Source organism: Galleria mellonella, unplaced genomic scaffold (assembly GCF_026898425.1).
Source record: "Galleria mellonella isolate WM207_F2 unplaced genomic scaffold, CSIRO_AGI_GalMel_v1 utg1899, whole genome shotgun sequence".
NCBI classification, from domain to species: Eukaryota; Metazoa; Arthropoda; class Insecta; order Lepidoptera; family Pyralidae; genus Galleria; species Galleria mellonella.
This window is the reverse complement of record NW_026442027.1, coordinates 264,378-279,249: the sequence shown is the minus strand read 5'-3', so window position 1 is coordinate 279,249 and position 14,872 is coordinate 264,378. Positions and strand designations below refer to the sequence as shown.

General features: G+C 43.9%; 3 protein-coding genes across 5 annotated transcripts; 1 reads left to right on the top strand and 2 right to left on the bottom strand.

The window, feature by feature from the left end:
• Nucleotides 1-676: 676 nt before the first annotated feature.
• Nucleotides 677-2,072, bottom strand: LOC113510577 (prefoldin subunit 2). Its single transcript, XM_026894030.3, has 2 exons — nucleotides 1,737-2,072; nucleotides 677-1,522 (listed from the first exon to the last, which is right to left on the bottom strand). The coding sequence occupies exons 1-2, from the start codon at nucleotides 1,877-1,879 to the stop codon at nucleotides 1,225-1,227; spliced, it is 441 nt and encodes a 146-aa protein (XP_026749831.1). The 5' UTR covers nucleotides 1,880-2,072; the 3' UTR covers nucleotides 677-1,224.
• Nucleotides 2,073-2,318: 246 nt separating this feature from the next.
• On the top strand, nucleotides 2,319-11,537 carry LOC113513468 (exocyst complex component 1). Of its 3 annotated transcripts, none has more exons than XM_052894025.1 (11): nucleotides 2,319-2,549; nucleotides 2,837-2,961; nucleotides 3,634-4,209; nucleotides 4,301-4,468; nucleotides 7,172-7,252; nucleotides 7,324-7,475; nucleotides 8,160-8,388; nucleotides 9,158-9,295; nucleotides 9,724-9,835; nucleotides 10,383-10,507; nucleotides 11,165-11,537. In XM_052894025.1, exons 2-11 carry the CDS (start codon nucleotides 2,899-2,901, stop codon nucleotides 11,261-11,263), a joined length of 1,743 nt encoding a protein of 580 aa, XP_052749985.1. In that variant the 5' UTR covers nucleotides 2,319-2,549; nucleotides 2,837-2,898; the 3' UTR covers nucleotides 11,264-11,537. The 3 variants fall into 3 exon arrangements, with proteins under 3 accessions (XP_052749985.1, XP_052749984.1, XP_052749983.1); XM_052894024.1 differs by having other exon boundaries at nucleotides 2,319-2,632; nucleotides 8,939-9,295; XM_052894023.1 differs by having other exon boundaries at nucleotides 2,321-2,549; nucleotides 8,939-9,295.
• Nucleotides 11,538-12,330: 793 nt separating this feature from the next.
• Nucleotides 12,331-13,980, bottom strand: LOC113513467 (uncharacterized). The gene is made up of 3 exons (XM_026897461.3): nucleotides 13,766-13,980; nucleotides 13,133-13,287; nucleotides 12,331-12,573 (listed from the first exon to the last, which is right to left on the bottom strand). Exons 1-3 carry the CDS (start codon nucleotides 13,809-13,811, stop codon nucleotides 12,517-12,519), a joined length of 258 nt encoding a protein of 85 aa, XP_026753262.1. The 5' UTR covers nucleotides 13,812-13,980; the 3' UTR covers nucleotides 12,331-12,516.
• Nucleotides 13,981-14,872: the final 892 nt, after the last annotated feature.

Genomic DNA, 14,872 nt, shown 5'->3' with positions numbered 1-14,872 from the left:
TATTGGAGACTGGTGTACTCGAATCATTGTAACAGATTTGATTCTTTTTTTTATAACATTTAAAAAGCAACAGCTGAGCTTCTTGCCTATTCTCAGCAGAAATTGCATTCAAATCTTTTATCGGTGGTGTCTTTTGAATTTAATTATATTTTGTTAAAATATATCCAATGATGTCCTAAAATTGATTAAGGTACGATGGGACTGACGTGCCTAAAAAGACAAAAGTCCCTAATTACATAAAGATAAAAAAAATCTTTTATCATTTGAGCCGTTATCTGTCCATTGCTGAACATAAGCCTTCTTCATAAGGGAACATTGCCAGTAGTTGCTACGCTTGGCAGGTAAGTTGGCAACCGCAGTTAGGCTTTTAGAGACATTTTAAGAGAGACACTGTTGCCCGTCCCCTGATTATAAGCTCCCCTAGTCGCCTACGGGACGTCTATGGGAAAGAGGTGCCCATTCTATGTCAGGACACACGGGACTGCATTCAAATAAACAATGACTATTCAAAAATACATAAAGATGAATAAAAGTTATTACTTTTAAGGATAGATGTTAATAAGTATCTACTTTTAAAGATTTTTCTTACTGAACACAAAATGTAAATAACTTGTTTGATTATATTATTTATTCATTAATAATTTGTTAGGAATTTAATGCCACAAAGAAGTTCATATAAAACTTAATAGCAATATTATTGTTTGCAATTTTGCTCCATACAAATGTAGTTAATAAATATCAGCATCACACAAAAATTAAACAGTTATAGTCTGTTTCAATAGAATTTAATGAAAGAGTAACCCAAATATAGCTACAAATAACATCTTAAAATTCCTATCACTGATAGAAATTTGTTGCAAACTATAAAAAAAAAGGTAAGCAAAAAAGATCATGCATGCAAAAGGTTGCAGCATTAAGATATTTTTGCCTGAAGAAGCTTGTCATTCAATAATAATAACTAATAAATGTTGTAGCAATTATCATACACTTTCTAAATGAAAAGATCTGAAATTAGTATCCATTGACTCTTGATTTGTACTACATTCACCAGTCCCCCTTATAGTCGTTCCATTAATCATTTAAGTTTTTATTAGATTCTATTGAAATAGGCCAATTTTATTCATTACAATTATTATAGCAACAATACATAATAAAGCATAATTGTAATATTTATTAAACCTAAGTATAAAGCTTTATTTATACAAATTAACACATGTGCAGATGTCAACCACTGGCGACAAGGACATTGGATTTGGAGGGCTGGTCGGGTGCGGTATCGGCCGTGGGGGGAGGCCGCTCTCCACGGTGTATATGGATATCATGGCTTTCTATGTATTCATTAATTTCTTGTCCTTTTCGCGCCAGTTGTTCATGTAATGCTTGTAGTGCTTTAGGGAGTCGCTCACGGTTGCTCTCTAGTTCAGGCAGGACATCTGCTACTGTGCGCTCCACGAGAACGCCACCGACCATACGGAAACATTTGCGCGCCCCTTCCACTTCACGTAAAGTGTCGATCACTGTCCTGTCAACGTACACATTGTTAATCATCAATCATAAATATAAAAAAAAAGTAAATTATCAACAAGCTAACGGGTGTAACTATATAGGGGTATGTAAAGGAACAATAAAGGATTGAGTATCCTTTTAAACTTGTTAATAATGTACAAATTGATATAATAACAAGCCTCGGCACGGGCACACCTGTTAACCCATTCAGAACAAATCGGAGAACTCACTTGTGTTCATTAAGATCCATTTCAAGTTCAGATATTTTGTTTGCTAATTGCCTCTGTTCTGTACGCAAGTTTTGTAGTCCGGCAAAAATTTCTTCATTTGATTTCCCTTTACTACCGCTTTTATTAGGTCCGCTTTTTGACATTTTGAGTGAGAGCAAAATCAGTAATAATTGAATGAAATAAAATACCTATTTTAACAATAAAAAATTTGTTAATTATATTTAATTTCAATTAAGTACGTATTTGAAAAGGAAATAAAAATAAAGGACAAAGTGATGAAACAATGAATAAATGACAGTAAAAATTTAAGGTTATATTCAGTGTGACCATATTCAAAATTAACTTTCTTAACTACTAGGCTTAATAACAAGAAATAACATTCTGAAATCCTATACCTAGGTTTTTTACTTGCTCTGTCACCTTAAGAAATCTGGTGTTACCGTGTTAACTTGATACTTTTTTTTTATATCGGCAAAGCAACCTAGTTATATTGATGTAGTCGTCGTTGTTCTTTTAAAATGCGTCCAAAAACCAAAGACAAAAACAGGCAAGAGCATTGCCTATACAACCTAGTCATAAGTTACAATTAGTTTGTCATAAATGAGGAGGAAATTATTTCATCCATACCTTAGATATTCGTCGGAGTTGAAAGTATCAAGCGTCAGAATTCACCGTTAATACATTACAAAAAAATGTTGTACTTAAGTTGACATTTGACATTTGTAGAAATGTATACTATGATGTAGACGTTCTTGTCAATTTCAAGTAAATAATATCACAGAATTGTTTCTTAAAGTTGAAAATTGTTTTTAGGTATTGTATATTGTTTTTTTTTCTTTATACTGTTCGCATATTCTATGAATCGTGCGTATATAAAGAATAGTAGCTACTTTAAGGTCCTAAAATTTAATTACAGGTTGATTATGTCTTTTTTGTGTACTTAGTAAAATTTTAATTGATTAACATACGAAACAATTAAAATTCTACAATTATTTGATAATTCACAAAAAATAAACATAGACAGCTATCCGATTGAGTCGCTGATTGATCCTGTAACAAAACTGTGCTGTGATTATTAGCTTTTTTCGTTTTGTTTACAGGACTACCTGTCAGTACGATACCTACGGCCGATATATATTTGAGGCGGTCAAACTGAATAATCATGAAGCAAGAAGAAATAATTGTGTACCGGGAAATGGAAAGCAAAGACCAAACTTGTATAGATGTGAGTGGCAATGTCAATGAAATAATATTTTTAACAGTAAGAAAACAAGTGTTGTCAATTAAATAGCATTTGAAATTAACTCTGAAATTTATTTAATAATTTTGAACAGTATATATGGATAGAAATTTCTTTTTTATTTCTAACATGCCAAGTGATATGTAATGTAAAAATAAAATCAGAAAAAATTGTTTCATTAAATAAATGACTTTGTAAATAAGTTGTGTTTTTTTTGATGTTTTGAGATACTATACAGTGAGTGAGTTCAAAATTAAATCTGTTTATATCTATTTTTAATGGATAGTAATAGTTCTGTAACCTGGAAGGGAAGCACAGAAATGTGCTGTTGATTTATACTAACACAGGACCAGTTGGAGATGACAGTATAAACCTGTTTCCATTTGCACATTTTTCATCAATTTGTCACAGTGCATGGAGTGGTCGATTGTGACAAATTCATCAAGAACTAATTACTATGGTTTCTAGGGGATCTGATTTTATTTTCATTTATTATCATGTATTATTACAAAAGCACCAGTGAAACGACACTATGATAACTGTGATGATATCAGAGTAGATAGCATGGAGGTCTACTTGACAGAGTATGTTGCTAGCAATGGGGACTGACCACCTCATTACTAACGGTATGATGAAATCGTGGCGGCGTACTCGCAGGTCGCGATGAGCGACGACAGTGAGATCGGCGCGGCGCCGACGGACGCGGCGCTGGGCGCGCTGCTCGAGGACGGCGACGCCGAGGACGCGGACGCCGAGCAGCGCGTGCGGCGGCTCGGCGAGCGCGCCGCGCGGCTGGACGCGCTCAACGTGGGCGGCATGCTGGCCGCCGCCACCGAGGGCGGCGCGGGCGAGCGGCTGGCGGCGCGGCTGGCGGCCGGGCTGGCGGCCGGCGCGGCGCTGGGCGGCCGCCACGCGCGCCTGGACGCGCTGGCGCAGGCGCGCGGCGCCGCCGCCGGCCCGGCGCGCTCGGCCGCCGCGCGCGCCGACGACGCCGCGCGCGCGCTGCTGGCCGAGCTGGCCGCCACGTTCGCCTGGCTCGAGCCGCCGGCGCTGCGCTCGCTCGAGCCGCCGTCCGACGCGGCGCTGGCCACGCCCGCGGGCCGCGAGCGCGCGCTGGCCACGGCTGAGGCGCTGCGAGCCACGCTGCGCGCCGAGCCCGACCAGCCGGCGGCGCGGCGCCGCCTCGGCGCCGTGCGCGAACGGCTGCGGCGGCTGGCGCGCGCCCGTGACCAGGTGACTCACAACGTTTGCGTCTCCTGCTTCTGACGATTTCCCGGTCGCACGAATCATCATACTTGTATGTTGTTACTTGCGTTCGTGACAGCTGGCGGCGGCGCTGGCGCGACACGTGAACAACATGCTGATCCACTTGGGCAACGAGGCGACGGCGGGCGGCGCGGCGCAGCGCCATCACGCCGAGCTACTACCGTACGCGCCGTTCATGCGCTGGCTCAAGGACATGGACGAGAAAGCCTTCGACGCTCTCGAAAAAGTATGCGCTGGCCACTGCGCCACGGAATTTGTTTTATTCCCAATTCCAGTTTCTGCTTCCTATTTTATATCAAGTGTGACATGTTACGTCTTTGCTTCAAATTCTTAATTTATTATTATATTTAAAAAGAAGTAACAAAACATTTCAAAAGGTAAAACAGGTTTAAGTTTTTGTGTATAAGGAGAGAATTATTTTGGGAATCAGGATTTTGTAAACTGTTTTTTAAAACTTACTATACATTTAAATAAATAAATATAAAATATACATAGCTTTAAATTCCCGGTGTATTATGAGACATTATATAAGAGATCTTGTTCTGTGCAAGCGAATCTAGCTTACTCCAGTTATATAACGTCGGATTTTCATTTTTTTATTTTTTTTTTTACAACACGGAGCAAACGAGCATACGGCTCACCTGATGGTAAGTAACTAACGCCGCCCATGATCACCCACAACACCAGAAGAAAGTGCCTTGAAAAACGCATGGTGGAAGACCGTCACTTGTCCAGATGATTGGGATGAGACTTTAGTTTGTGGCGGGTTGTACGGTGGTGAAAATCAACAGCAGGTATCAATCCGAACAATTCCTCAGAACACTCCCCATGATAAATTCGGTAGAAGATGCACAAAGATGCAACATCTCTGCACAGTTTCAGTGGGTCAAGTCGGACAGTAAGGCGTTAACTATCAATAATTCGAGCTGCCCGACTTTGAATGCGGTCTAACGGAAGGAGTTAGTACTGTGGCGCTCCTGCCCATAAGTGAGAACAGTATTCCATATGCGGCCTGACTTGAGCTTTATATAATTTCAGGCGGTGTTCCGGCATGAAATACCATCTCACCCTATTGAGCACTTCTAACTTTTTGGAAGCTATCTTAGCTTTCTCCTCCAGATGACCGCAAAACTGGACGTCGCAAGATATATCAACGCCCAGAATTTCTAGACTCGACTTTTTATCAAGGGAAGTGCCCTGAGAGTGAGGAGATACGACAAACTGCTTTGCATGACCGGTATATAATGCATCTCCTGTACTGTCGTCTGCATAGCAATGAATATTACCGATCTGTAACATATCATTGATATGCAGAAAAAACAGAGTCGGAGATAGTATACAGCCTTGCGGGACACCAGCATTCACAGTGTCACTCTCGATCTGTTCTTTTTTTTTCTAACTGTATATCCTGTTGGCCGCAGATGGCCTTTACAACTTCACCATACACGTGTGCAGGGACGAGTGCAGACGGAACTCCAATCCCGCGAGAGGAGAAGACGCGTCAGCTCTTACTTATGGACTGTAGCGTGCGCTCAAGGGTGCCAGAGTGTCTCGGACCTCGGCTTAGGCCACTGCACTTCGACCCCTGTCTAGGGACGGCGAAGGGTCGGTACGTCGTGATGAGTGGGGAGTCGGGGCCGGGGGATGCGCTCGGGTACAAATCTGATCGCGCGCGGAACGTGTGTTGCGATGAGTGGTCTTCGCCCCTGTCGGTGGGGATGGTGTATGCGGTGTGTGGGTGTATCTGGGGCTCCTGGCGAAGATTCCGCGGTAGGGAGGGGCTCTCGATCTGTTCTCAATATTGTTAGTCGGTACTAGATTTTAGTGTAAAGACGTATGCTGTTTCACAAATAATAATTTACTAGACCGAGAACGGAGTAAGAACAAATAGAATGGCACTATAGTGGGGAATCAGGCTAACAGTGAGTGTGCGCCGCCAGGTGTACACGAGCACGTGGGCGCGCGTGTACGAGCGCGAGGTGCGCGCGACGCGCGCGCGCCGCGCGCGCCGCGCCGCCGCGCGCCGCGCTGCTGGACGCCGCGCGCCCCCCGCCCCCCGCCCCCCGCCGCCCCGCTGCACTACACGCGCGCCGACGCCGTGAGTACCGCCCCCCCGCCCCCCGCCCCCCGCCCCCGCGCGCCCCCGCACGCAGTACCGCCCCCCGCCCCCCGCCCCCCGCCCCCCGCAGCACTACACGCGCGCCGACCCGCTGCTGGACGCCGTGAGTACCGCCCCCCGCCCCCCCCCCCCCCCCCCCCCCCCCCCCGCGCGCCGACCCGCTGCTGGACGCCGTGAGTACCGCCCCCCGCCCCCCCCGCCCCCCCGCCCCCCGCAGCACTACACGCGCGCCGACCCGCTGCTGGACGCCGTGAGTACCGCCCCCCGCCCCCCCGCCCCCCCGCCCCCCGCAGCACTACACGCGCGCCGACCCGCTGCTGGACGCCGTGAGTACCGCCCCCCGCCCCCCCCGCCCCCCGCAGCACTACACGCGCGCCGACCCGCTGCTGGACGCCGTGAGTACCGCCCCCCGCCCCCCGCCCCCCGCAGCACTACACGCGCCCGAATTTAATTTTTTTATATTTATATGTTTTCTCGAAAAATTTTATTACTAGTTACTTGATTAGAATGATTTTGTTTAATTCTGTTACCATTAGTATGCGTGCGACTGGCAACATTCAAAGATCAACTATTCTGCGCGCAAACAGTGAATGGATAAAAAAAAATGACATTAATAAAATTTTAAAGTTACGAATCATTGAGAACTACATTTTAAATCGTTCCTGTTGTAATCCTAAAATATTATCTTGTTCAGGTCGAGTCGGTTCTCAGAATATACAAATTTTAATAGGGATACAAACAGCTGCACCTCGGAATGATTGTCGATGCCGCACCCCCGTCTTGTGTACTCACTCGTCCCTATCATTCCAGGTGCTGACCACCGTCGAGACCATCTGCAACGCTGAGCAGGACTTCTGCGCGCAGTTCTTCCACCTGGACGTAGACGTGAAGGTAGTCAGGCGGGGTGGGGCGGGTTGGGATGGTTTGCCGCCGGCAGGATCTGACGCCGCCGCGTGTTGCAGGCCGACGGTAGCGACGGCGAGCGCAGCGAACGCAGCGACGGCGGCGAGCGGCGGCCCGGCGCCGACTCGCGCCGCCTGCTGGCCGAGCTGTTCCCCGCGCTCGAGCACGACCTGGTCGCGCTCGTCGGCCACGTCGAGCGCCACGACCCCTAGTGAGTACGCGGCCGCGCCACCACACCACCACACCACGGGCGGGCTCCACAGCATCGTTTTCACTACGAATGAAATTATAGCCCCGCCTGCGCTATATATACTGTATATGTTGGCAGGGCAATAGTAAGGGGTGACAAGTGGTGACGAAACAGGTCAGTTGGTTACTGTGATGAATACAACAGTAACTAACCACGATGGTTTCCGCGTGGAGTTCCACCTGATAGGGTATTGTTACCAGTGAGGCTGTTAAATTTGTTGGAGAAAGCTTAATAAAATAATATATAAAAAAACATCGGTCCTCAAATGTTACTAGTGGACGAGCGCACTACGATAGAATGTCAAAAATAAAAAAGAATATTTTTACCATCGAGGTTGTCTACGCTAATAAAACCCCATTATTAACAATCCCTTTCCCTCCAATCACGATAGTTTCTAGAGGGGACTAATATATTCTGTCTGGACAACTTCCACGCGGTTTCCCTTGAAAACCGTCCTGGTTAATTCTTTTTGTGTTTTATTTATGTATTTGCGATGGGCCAACTGACCTGCTTCCATTCTCACTGATAGCCCGCCAGTATGAGCGTGTGCTGACAGCGCAGGCGAGGTTACCATGCCATTAAATATTTATTAAAAAAGCTTTCATATCGAACAATCGGTTAGACTTGCAGCGCGTTCTGTTGCAGCGGGGCGATGCGCGCACTGGCGTGCGTGGGGCGGCGCGTGCTGGGCGAGGCGGCCGCGGCTGGTGCTGGTGCTGGCGGTGCTGGTGCTGGTGCTGGCGCTGGTGCTGGTGGCGGCGGCGAGGCGCGGTGGGCCCGCGCGGCGCTGGCGGGCGCGGCGGTGGCGGCCAAGCGCGGCGCCGACCGCTGCGTGGCCGAGCGCCTCGCCGCGCTGCCCGACGCCGTCAAGCAGGTATGCAATCGCCGCGCGGCCGGCTCGTGTTAGACGATCCGGTGTGGGAGGATCAATCCCCTGTTTAACTTCTCGGAATACATCCGTTATACGACTGGGAAAGCACACAAGGGAAGACAAAGTCTCATCTTAGACTGAAAACTTCGATACCGCCTGTGAACTCGGAGTCGTTGACCGCTCTCGTAGCCCGCCTTCAAACCAACTCAGGAGAACTGAGCTGACATCCAAGCGCTCCAGCTTCCAGATATACTGAATATATATGCTTTCAGTATATACTGAATTAAGTGCAACATACGTTTGCGTATTTGCTAGTAGTATGCGAGAATGTGTGCGTGTTTGTACTGTAAGATGAAAGTTTGGAGACGAGTGAGGTACGGTATTACTATAAAATATGTGTGACATAAGGTCAAACACGTTTCTGTACTTCCCTAATGTTCTGTCCAGCCGGGGATAGTGTGAGCATAGCATAGAAAGTGTATATAGAGTGTGCATCCGTTCGAGTTCCTGTAAGAGTGGCGTACAGTGTGCGAGAGTGCGTGTGCGTGCGCAGGCGGCGCGGCGGCCCAAGTGCGGGCTGTTCAGCTTCCTGCAGGAGTTCGAGCAGCTGAGCGGCGAGTGCGAGGCGATCTTCGCGGCGGGCGGGCGGCGCGCCGACCTGGACCGCTGGTACGCGGCGCTGGGCGGCGGCATGGCGCAGGCCATCCAGCTGGCGTCGCACCCGCGCACGCCGCGCGCCGTGCTGCAGCTGGAGAACTTCCACCGGCTGCAGGCGCTGCTGGCGGCGCTGCGCGTGCCGGCGCTGGACGCGCTGCGCCGCGACTGCCGCGCGCGCTACGCCGACGCGCTGCGCGCCTACGTCACGCAGTACTTCGGCCGCCCGCTCGAGAAGCTCACGCAGTTCTTCGAGGTGCGCCGCCCTCGCCAACACCACACCCTCCCCGCCGCCACCCTCGCCCTCCGCTCTCCCGCGCTCTCCTTACTATTACGATAATATATATAGTAATAGTCTATTCACGATTGCCAGTAGTACAGTAGTAGTAGATTGTAGATAAATTGATCTACTATTGTATAAATAACTTTTAAAGTACTAGTTCTCGTAACATGGTTTATTCTCGTATTTTTTTTTTAATTGGTAGTAATTACAGGTCAATTAGCCCATCGTGACGAATTCAACAAGAATTATTCACTATGGTTTCTACAGGTTTTACTCCCTCCCTGTTTACTTTAATTGACATCTACAAAAAACCTAATTACCTGCTACGTGTTAAGTTTTATTATACTTTACACAAGTACTTAGTATTCAGTGAATGTTTGATCAACGATGGCCGCGCGCAGGGCGTGTCGGAGGCGGTGGCGGCGGGCGTACGCGAGGACGAGGTGTGCTACCGCGCCGCCTTCAGCAAGCACGAGCTGCGCCGCTTGCTGGCCATGTACCCCGAGCACGAGGGTGACCGCCGCTTTCTATATTACTTATTCATTTTTATTTTATTTACACATACACTAAACAAACTTTTCACTTAAATAACATTATTACATTTACTTCTTCTCCGTATCCATCGATCCATTGATTATAATACAGACCAGTTTGAACCTGGCTCGAAGGACTAAAATACTCGATATAATGGATGAGAAACATAAATATATTTTTATAAATAAATAATACTAGCGAACTGGTTTGGCTTCGCAGGGTTTTATTTAAAATGAAGTGCAGCCCATATAATCAAATCAAAAATTCTTTACATCAGTTCGCTGCTTGCTTATATAGCTTTTTATAGGACTTCCCTCCTGGACGAGTGTAATTTATCGATAGTTCTGTTATTGCAACAGCACGCATGAGACGGAACTCTCTGCTGTTTACTAGTAAATCCTAGTCTCGCTCGTCCACGGACACATCTAAAAAAAAAATCACTGTTAATTGAGCGATTTTTTTAAATTGGATTTGCAATGTGATTTTTAATTCGGAGTATGTAACGATGCCCGCGTGGTTGCCGCAGTGCGCAAGTCGCTGCACCGGCTGTACCGCACGGTGGAGAAGCACCTGAGCGAGGAGGGCGGGCTGCTGCAGGTCGTGTGGCGCGCCATGCAGGAGGAGTTCCTCGCGCAGCACCTCGCGCTGCAGGTCACACCACACACCACATACCATAGCCAACTGACACAAGGTGAACAAGCTGACCGCCTGGTGAAAGTTATAACGTACGTAACGTTGTACACACAGGCTTGGTACCAGAGAGGGATGATAGGTGAGGATCGAGCGAGTCAGTTAGCCCACTACAACGAATTTATTAATAAATCAATCACGACGGTTTTCATGAACCACGCAAAGGACGACCTGATCTGCATCTTGCATTGCTAGCAAAGGAACAGTTACTAACAATCCCTTTCCCCCCACCTGATTGAAAATAGTAGCCGATATAAGAACGAACAGCACTGTGGATAACAAAGTATGCACTAAGACACACATGGGTGCTTCAGAGTTGGCGCAACACGTACATGACATGGATGCCGTAGATTTACTTTTAAAATTTTACGCTTTAAGTTTTTTAAATCGTATTTTAGTATCATGGGAGGGTCTAATACAACATGTAAGATCATTAAATACATTAGAAACAATTTAGGCCCCGCCACTGGCAGTGGTCAGTTGTGCGCCGCCATTCTGACTCTTGAGAATGAAATCTCAGTGTTCGTGTAGTGTATGGTCGATGTGACGAATATTAGAGTCGCGGCAGTAGTGCGTGGTGGTGGTGGTAATGGGCGCGAGTGTATGGTGTGTGCGCAGGCGCGAATCGCGGCGTGCTACCCGGGCGCGGGGCTGGCGCTGCCGCTGTCCACGCAGGACATCCTCGACGCCTTCTCCGACATCGCGCGCGAGCACTAGAGGCCCCGCGCCGCCACACGATGCGCCCTCTACCGGTTCACAACGCATCTTCAACCAATTTCATCGGTAATTTACGTACCCAATAATGTAAAAGACCGCAGTACAACTGAGTGTTTCTCGGTTACTATCGTTACTACCTATTACGGACTATTAAGATTGTTTACAGTTAAAAGTATTGTTGCCCTGTTTAATGTATAATAACTATTATTTATGTTATAAGTTATATTTTTATATCGTCTTTATGTAAATTTTGTAATATAGAACAATATGAACATATCTGTGTATCATTTTATATCATTAAATGGAAGATCAGTATTTTAGAAAAAATCAGAAGTTAAAAAGGCAAAAGAAAATAACAAAACTGTTTCTCCATTTATTTCAACAAATCTCAATCTGAAGACGAGGATATTATTAGACCATGATGGTTAAATATAGGAGTTTATTTCAACTAGTCCACTACACTGCTATCTTGTGCTTTATTACTCTAAAAATTACTTGAAATCCAAGATAAATGATGACACAGTGCATACTTATTTTTCTCAAACATGCTTGGAAAAGATAAATCAAAATTGCCGTACTGGCCAGATACATGCGGGCAGTGGCCGGCAAAAGTTGTATGAAAATTCATATCTGTTGTGTTTTGCGGCCAGATAAATTACTATGTAAACTCATATCTGTCCTGTAATTTAAAAATGGAATGACCTTTTACTTCGAAACATGGCTACCAAGGAGGTAACTAATAAAATGTTTTATTTCAATTTCGAACTGGCTTGCAAATATAAAGCTGTTTATTGAAAAAAAAAAAACAAAGGAACATTATGGTGCGTGAAAAATTATTATTGTTCGTTATTCGTTATTGAACTTAAAAAGTAAAATTGTCCTTTTTGGATTTCCGCGCATTGTTTGAGAAAAGTACTATACAAGTCTTAGCCACAACTAGGCATTCATGGACTCACATATGTGTGTGGCTCGGCCCACATTTGCATGTTCGTCCATCAATGCCTTAGTTGCTGGCTGCTGCAGTAATGTACTATTGTCACTATAGGGAGAATTAATAAAAGAAAAAATAACGTAATTATAATGATTTATTTACTAAATACAAATTATTTATTTGATGTGCATAGTTCAGTCTTTGTCACAGCGGTGCAGCAAGTTAGTTACGAAGGTGCCTGTTCACACCGCGCGGCGTCGCGGCTCTACTCACTGCACAATGACTGAACTATGTGTACAATAGTAATCACAGTGCCAGCTATTTAGTCCAAAGATTTGGGGGGAGAGTAGTTCAGGTAAACTAAACCGGAAGTTTTAGCCTGAAAAAGAAAAAAAAAATTACAGTTAAATGAATAGTTCATGTTCCTAGAGGTTCTAGAGAATGTCAGGTGTTTACAGACCACAGGAATTATTATAATAGAATGCCATATGCACTCTACTGGCATGTTACTGGAGTGTTTTTATGCTGTCAAGCTAACTTATGTGAAATCATAAGTTTCAGGTGTTAAGTCATTAAGAGGCTTTAAAGCATCCTGATTGCTAATAACCAGTAACTAACACTACCAATCACTATCACTGTTTATCAAGCTCATTGTTTGTTCACAATGGCTGTACGGAGTAATATGACAAGTAATTTAAATTTATATTTTCAAAAAATTTACAAATATTTCAGGGCACATGTTTTACTCCTGCCAGTTTTTTTTTTATACACAATAAATGTATATCTGTGTGTTTGTATATGGGAGATATGGCTAAACATGTTATACACAATCTTTCTACAAGAACAATAATTGTAAAATATACTTATATCTTGTACCCTGATAGAATATTTTATAATTATTACTACAGCAAATATTTCTAGATAAGCATAAGGCGCACCAGTATGATCGTTCCTGCAGCGAAGGCAACCCCAAAAAGAAGTGTTGCATTGTAGCGGCGCTGGTTGGCGTCGTACTGCGCCTGCCACGAGCCGCGCGGCACCGGCAGCTCGTCCATGGACGGCGTCTTGTAGTCGCCGTGGTGGTACCGACGGACTGTGCACACATCAACAATTTTATTAATTAACAACAAAGATAAAACCAAAAGTGCTGTTCATACAAAGACACTTATGAAGCTGATAATTGGATTTAGTTTTCGTAAAGCTAGACTTTAATTAGAAGCAACACCTTTTGCTTCTGAACTGCTGATTTACTAACATGGATTTTTCTAAATCTTTATGACTGTAATGTTTCAAGGTCTAAAGAAATTTAAAACAATTGGTATATGTTAATAATTGTATATTTATTAAAAAATACTGATTTATCTTTAATAATTTTCTCGCATAATTTGAGGTTATATTTTGTTGTTATATAACAGAGGAAACATACTAGAAATTTAATACTTTAACTACATTTAGATACGTATTATTTAGTATTTAATATATAAGAAGTGAAAAAAAAAAATAATTAAAATAAAAATGTACGCTGCGTAAAAATCAATATCGATTCTGTTGCATAATACACGACTAATTACCTGTTTGTTGAAAGAGTCGTGAAAAAACAGGGCGTGACATAAGCATTTTGTTAAAATATTAGGGATTTTTCACGTCAATTGTAAATGTAAGCCGATTTAATACTAAAATCAAGGACTTGAACTGGAATGAAAATGAATCTTTTAATTGGACCTTCAAATGAAGGAAGTTTGCTAGAAGATCAAAATTTTGCTTCAGGTGTAGACTTCAGTCCATGACTTATGACATTTGTCTTACTGTGACATTAGATATTATTTGTCAATGTCTAATGTAAGTCACAATTGTTCTTAATCTATGTTAGGTATCAAAGTAGGGAGCTAGGTAATTTAAAATGTCTAAGTTGTTAGGTAGTAATTTAAAACAGAAAAAAATAAAAATATCTATAAATGGACATAATAACCTATTCAGAACTTATAAAAAAAAGTGTGCGTTTCTGTCACAGATAGTTTTGATACTATTTTATCTTATAGGGCATAACACAGGTGTATTGAACGAAAGGATGTAATGAAACATTATTTTTTTAAGTATTTTTTAGATAAAATAAACCATACATTTCATTTGAACATAATTAAAATTAAGTACCATTTCAATGGGGCAGTAGTTTTTTTTTGTTAATGGGTGGTAATGGAATGGTATCCCCGCCTGCGCTAACGTTATACGCTAGCATGGCACCAGTGAGAATGAAAAGTTAGGATAGCTAGCCTATTGTAACGAATACATCTGGAATTCAACACGATGGTTTCTAAGGGTGACCATGTGTAGATCGACCTGACAAGGTATATTGGTAACAATAGGACTGGTAGTCCACGTTACTAACAATCCCTTTCCCTTCCATGGGGCAGTAGTAATTACGTTGCTTTACGTAAAAGTCATGGGTTCGATTCTCGCCTAAAATTATTAAAAAGATGATTTAGTTTGGATGTGAGTTATTTTTAAAATGACATCCATTAGTTCACGAAAAAGTATTTTGTGACGAATTCATTAATAATTAATATCAATGATTTGCAATGCGACCAGACAAAGTGATTTGCTAGCAAAAGGACCGTTATTTATAAAGATTTACCTGTTGATACAACGACTATTAGCATTTTTGCTATTAAATTAAATCT